At 42.4% G+C, this 6,000-nt stretch overlaps 1 protein-coding gene across 2 annotated transcripts in view; it reads right to left on the bottom strand.

Moving 5' to 3' along the window:
• Positions 1-998: 998 nt before the first annotated feature.
• Positions 999-6,000, bottom strand: part of ENTREP1 (endosomal transmembrane epsin interactor 1) — a 30,576-nt gene continuing 25,574 nt past the window's right edge. For both annotated transcript variants that reach the window (XM_083819224.1, XM_083819225.1), the window contains 3 exons: positions 5,440-5,589; positions 3,297-3,586; positions 999-2,183 (listed from right to left, as the gene is read on the bottom strand). In XM_083819224.1, coding sequence (XP_083675350.1) covers positions 1,977-2,183; positions 3,297-3,586; positions 5,440-5,589 — 647 coding nt within the window. In that variant the 3' untranslated portion in view covers positions 999-1,976. The remainder of the gene's footprint in view (positions 2,184-3,296; positions 3,587-5,439; positions 5,590-6,000) is intronic.

Genomic DNA, 6,000 nt, shown 5'->3' with positions numbered 1-6,000 from the left:
TCGTGAGGAAATTGGTTCTGTGGAAGAGGTTTCCATAAACTTTTCTGTAAGGGAGAAAAAACTATGAAATGTACATGATTCTTCTGTTGTTAAGGGCTGCACTGTCACTGGAACTTGGTGATTAAAGTTAGCTGCTAGAGACCTTGTAGCTTTTCAAATCTTGGCAAGTTTTATACTTCCTGGAATAGCATTAAACGTGGTAAGTACGGGTATGTGACTGGTAACTCCATTGTCTCCGACAATTAAATTATAAATAATATAATTTAACTTACTACATTGGGAATCATTTTTGATCATTTTGTAAATCACTTTTTTGGAACTGTCAATGTCACTTTCTAATACTTGGGGAGAAATTTAACTTGTATGTTGGAAAATTATTCAGGTTGCAACACCATTATTTTGTAGTAGATCTGCTTACTATCTTCAGAGAGGAAGGTAACTATTCAGATTAGTCTTGTTTTGTTGGGATAACAAGCAATTAGCTGAAATCTGATCAAGTTTTCCAAAGTATAAGCTTATGGTCCTGACTTAGAGCCCAGGGACCTTGCAGACTTTTCCCCAGGCAGGGTGACAGGGAGTTACATAGAGCGTAACACCAGGGTAAGAGCTGTTAAGAGCTGCTGGAAGGAAAATGTGTGTTGATGGAGCATGTAACTCTCTCTTATTCCACAACCTGCTTTTGGAAGGGGAATGTTAACTGGGAAAAGGAAGCTGATACTGAGGCTCTGAAAGAACTCCCACATCAGGTGATGCATATAGCAAGAAAAGTTGGAGTTCTAAATGTAATGGAATTGCAAAATATTTAATACAAGTGAGGTAAAAGCCAGCATGTTCTTGTGATGCTTGCTTTCTTCTACAAGACACGATCCCTCAATTTTGACTTGCTGTGCTCTTATTTCTGAGAGCAAAATTTACCAATAAGCCAGTGATCCAGCAATCCTCAGAGCCTTATTGTATTTCCTCTACCAGACAGTAAAAATAAAACACCAATTCGAGAGTAGAGATGAGCATTTTATTTTACTCAGCTTATCTTTCATAAGTGAAACTGCACAGTTTCCACTTCTGAACAAGCTTAATTAAAACTCACTGTAAAGCTTTTTGGTTTTCAGTATGAAAGCTGTTTAATAATTGTTAAATGAAGCATTAACATTAGAATAGCAGCAGGAGTATTTATTCATCCTGCTGAGACACAGAAGGCTGCAGCTAGCCTTGCAAATCAAAATTTTGTGCCTGATCCCAGCCTCTGGAAACACTTAGTGTATTCCCAGTTAGCAGCATAGATATAGAACACAGCTTGACAAACTATCTGCAGTCAACAGCTTGAGCCAACTGGCTTCTACATTCGTTTATTAGCTAAAGAGTGTAAACTCAGGGGTCACTGTGGCCTAGTGGTTAAGGCTGCCAAAACGATATTAGGTAGTCACCTGCAGATCTGCAGAGGATTTGAGATGGCTGCGTAAATGCTTTCAGCATATATGTCAGCTGATACATAAAAAGCACCTCTATGAGGAAGTAAGTTGGAACAGGCCAGCTAAAAATCAATGGAGCTATGGTAATTTACACCAGATAAACACAGGCATTGGCTCTGCCCTGTGTTCTTCACCGAGACATAAAGTGCACACTCACGGTAACTGTCCTTGCCTCAGCCCAATGAACCAAGGCACAAAGCTCTTCTGCCGCATCTAAGTTGAGGAAAAAAACAACTCTGTCCTAAGTGGCAGTAGACTACAGAGGTGCAACAGAACAGTGCTATTTCACAAACACTAGTTGCACCTGAACAGCCCAATTTGCAGGTCAGCTCACAATCTGCCTCTGAGGGCTTGTAGAAAGAGCTTCCCATTGGGAGTCTGAGCATGAGGGTAAAAAAATAGGATGGCAACACCCTCTTCCACCTACTTGTCAGAGATGGTTTTTGTGTGCAGCATGAATGCCTGACAGAAACGCTCTCCCAAGGAACAGAAAAGAGAGAAACCACCTCAAAGTACAGTTTCCCTAACAACTCCAATAAGACTGTGAGGCCGCTCGTGCTCTGCTCTCTGGATCCTCCTCTCAGCTGACTGACCTTCACCTGCTGTGAAAGTACTCAGGTCACCACAGCTCTCCAGGTGCAGCAATCCAGGACGCTGCCTGAAAGGGAGCACGTGGGCCTGCAGTGACATGACTTGCTGGGCAGGCGCCATCACCTTTGAAAAGAAAAAACGTAAATCAGGTTTGTTTTCAGGCTGTTGTTCCATTAAGATGGTTTCTTACCCAACTAGGAAGAAATTGTAGTGTTGCCTGTTTTCAAGAAAAAAAATATATATATATATATATCTGAGAGTAAAACTGGTATTTGTACAAGAGAGATAGGAAAAGTCCCACTGAGAAAAGGCATGCGTTGTCATTCCTCAGCTGGTTTTTTTTTTTGTGTTTTTTTTTTGTTGTTGTTGTGAAAGCTGCACAAGAATTAGCTCACCCCACACTATGGCACATCAGGTAGAGTTTAATAGGAATCTAAGTGTTACTTCCTGCTGAAGCCACTGGACTGTAACAAGCTCTAGGCCAGTATGAAAAATAAAATTCTCCTAAATAAAATACTTTTCAGCTCTCTTGTGTCAAATCTGTTGAGGCTTCTGTTGCCTGTAGGCTGCAGTGGGAAAATCTCACTGTATTTCCAGAGCCTAAATTAAAATTTTTGGAGTGTTTTGCATGACAATTCAAACCAAAACCAGTTATCACAGCAAATCACTCATGCTGTGCTTGAATCAACTCTTTTTTCCAACTGCTGTATAAGCTGCCGAAACATTTGTTTGATGACATCTGCAATGTCTGAAATGGCTGAATATTCATTCCACTGATGTAAGCATATCTTTTCTACTTTTTTTCATTTAGTACTAAGTCTTATATTTATTCAGGCCTTATTATGGCAACAAATCACAAAAAGTTGCTGCCAGTGGGTTTACATCAAAATTTTCTTGACATCCTCCATTCGTGCCAGTTGCTTCTTTTCCCTCTCACCTGCCACCTTCACTATAAAACATTGCCATGTCATTTACTATTCATGATTCTACTACAAAAGACCATCGCCTTCAGCTTTAAAAAATACTGTGTTCAGCCTTCTGACCTGCCTTGCTCTGTCAACCACAAGGCCAGAGACATCACACATGCACAGCCTCACCACTTCTCATACATTCCCAATATGAAGCTAAAATACCACAGAATTTAAATTGCATTCAAAAATTTTGACACACAAAGCAGAGTTGCAAGTGTAAACCTAGACTCCCAAACCAAGGCCAGCTTATACATAACAAAAGTACCTGCTCAAGGAAGGTGGCACTGGTGATAGCTTCAGCCATATGTTCCTCATCTGATTTTAAAACAGACTTGATGTTTTCCACCAATTCATGTATGTCAGGTGTCATGCTGCAGGAGGACTGCTCAAGGAACCGTGCCACGAGCATCTTAGTGTCTATGTAAGACTTGTAGTCTATCAAAGATCGGGGTCTTGATCTCAAAGGTCTTGCTCTCAAGCTCTTCCGCAATGTGACAGTGTCAACTTGTGGTTTCATTTCAGTTTGAGTTGCAGCCTCACAGCTGAGCACTGGGCCTGAAGACAAAGATCAACAGAGCAAACAATGTACTTGCCTCACAGTACTTTTCAACAAGTGTCTCGTGAGATTTCAATACTGATTCAGTGACGATGCAGTGCATGGTTTAACCAACAGTTTAACAGTCTGGCACGGCCAGAATGGCATGCAAGGTTCACCCTGCATTGAATTTACATTACAGAAAATGCTTGTAAAACAGAGTACATAGCTATGGCTGAGTGCATATCACACATCAAAGGGCTTGGAGGAACATTTCTGTGAATGTTATGTGCCATTTTCTATACATCAGTTACCTTCTCTTCTGCTTCTGCTCTGATTGGTGAGAGCTGGAATGAGCTTTCAGTATTAATGTTAAGATACAAAGCAGGCTGAATACAGTTTGCGGAGTTTTATGATCCTTCCTGAACTTTTTGTAACTCTCAGTTATCACCAGCCAAAAGGTCTGTTTACAAAATAACTGAAAATAATTGCTTCTCAAGCTGGAAGCTAGTAATACCACAAACTGGAAGTTTACTTCAAAAAGCATTCAAAATGACATTGCAAGGACTAAGCAAAGGTCAGCAGGGCATCGACTCCACTGCCTTTAGCCCAAATAAAAATCCACTGCCTCTGGTCTAACAATCACTAACTTTTGTCGCTGTTAAAAAGAGGACACCTACGGGTTGTTCAAGCAGCTCTTTAACAATGGCATTATGCCAAGTACAACAATAAGAGGAGGAGATCCAAGGCTTTCCAGCAAGAAGCAGCACAAACTAACTTGAAGCAGCTTCCGCTGCTACAGCAGCTGACTTCCCTTTAGGAAGCAGTTGTGTATTTAGCTTTCAGCTCCAATGCTGAGCAGGCCTAACCAATTACACACGGAGCCTGAAGAGCCCAGACACTTCTGGCTGATGGATTCCCTCCACCCCAGAAACGCTCTGCTCTGCTTTCCCGGCTCTGAATAGGCTCTGTGTCATTCAACTATTGCTTCAGCAGCAGATTCTCTGGGGTGCTCCAGTGGAAGTTGATAGGCAGAAAAGAGAAAACAGATGATGCAGTGGAGACATGAACACATTCCACAAAACAGTAAGCATAATCCAGCGTTCAAAACAAACATTTATGGCTAACACGCCCCCCCCCACCTCTGTTCCGTGAGTGACAATATGTATTAGCAGCTATTACAGGGTTCCAACAGCCTGTAATGAAAACCACAAGACTATTGACTAGTGGGTTTTTGAGACTGTTGACAGAATGAAGGGCTGTGCAGCTACACTAGCAGTTTTCCCACAGTGACTGCATTGGATCACTGACACCACAGTATCTGCAACAGACTGCATCAGCTCTCTGCTCTGGGTTTATTTATTTATTGTGCTACGAGGAAGGAGAAAAGGGGGAGGGAGGAGAGTACATTTAGAAGCTAATACCAAATACCCAAGCTAATTTTGCTGTTAATTGCACAATGACATTGCCTCTGCAAGCTTTTAGATGCTACTGTGCGAGTACACTAAGCAATCCTGTATGTTATCTCCTCCTCTTCCACCATTCTCCCCTCTCCCTGAAGTAGGGACGCCTGCTGCTGCAGACCCTGTTCTTAGAGGTGAAAGCCTACAGAGACAGCGAGACTAAGGCGTTACACAGAGGGGATGTGACAAAGCACAGACTGTTTGCTGTAACCTAGGTACTCTGCTGGGAGGCAGTAGCTGACGTTTGCAGGTATTGGGTTCAGGGTACTGACCCCCTCTGACAAACAGAATCACAGAATGGTTTGGGTTGAAGGGACCTTACAGATCATCTTGTTCCAGCCCCCTGCCATGGGCCCGAACGTTCCCTTAAGGGTTCATTAACTAAGCATGGACAGAGAAAATTAAGTCACCTTGGGGCAACTGGCAGTGCAGCACAGGGTCACTCTTGGAGCGCCTCTGCAAGGGGTTGAAGGCTCTCTTGTACGCTCCTTCTGCAGGCATGGGGCTCGCAGCTGAAGGTGAAAGGCTCACTCTGCTGGAAGACTTAGGAATTTCATCACCTGCGTAACCAGGAATAGTAAAGGAGAAGTCGTTAGAATAAAGCAGATCTGCAGGCATCATTATTTCAGGTTATTACCTTTTTTTTTTGTTTTTGAGTAATGATTGGACACAAAGGCTTAGAGGTGCTTGTATGTGTGCACATGCCTACACTCACCAGAAATACTCATCTAAAGCCTGCTTAATTTTTTACAGAAACCTGTTCAGCCTTATACAACTGGAGCAGCAGCAAATACAGCTTTGCCTAACAGAAACCTCATCTTGAACTACCTGTTCAGAGAATAAGGTAGCTTCTCAGAGAGAAAACTAAACCTCTTAGAGCTTGAAATGCTTCTGCATACAAGCAGCAGTACCAAGATACAACAGCATCTGGCCACAGAAGTCAGTCACTGTTTGCAATTATGTGGCTCACG

The sequence above is a fragment of the Anser anser genome (genome assembly GCF_964211835.1).
Source record: "Anser anser genome assembly, chromosome: Z".
NCBI classification, from domain to species: Eukaryota; Metazoa; Chordata; class Aves; order Anseriformes; family Anatidae; genus Anser; species Anser anser.
The sequence above is the reverse complement of the archived record's forward strand: the minus strand, read 5'-3'. Positions and strand labels throughout refer to the sequence as shown.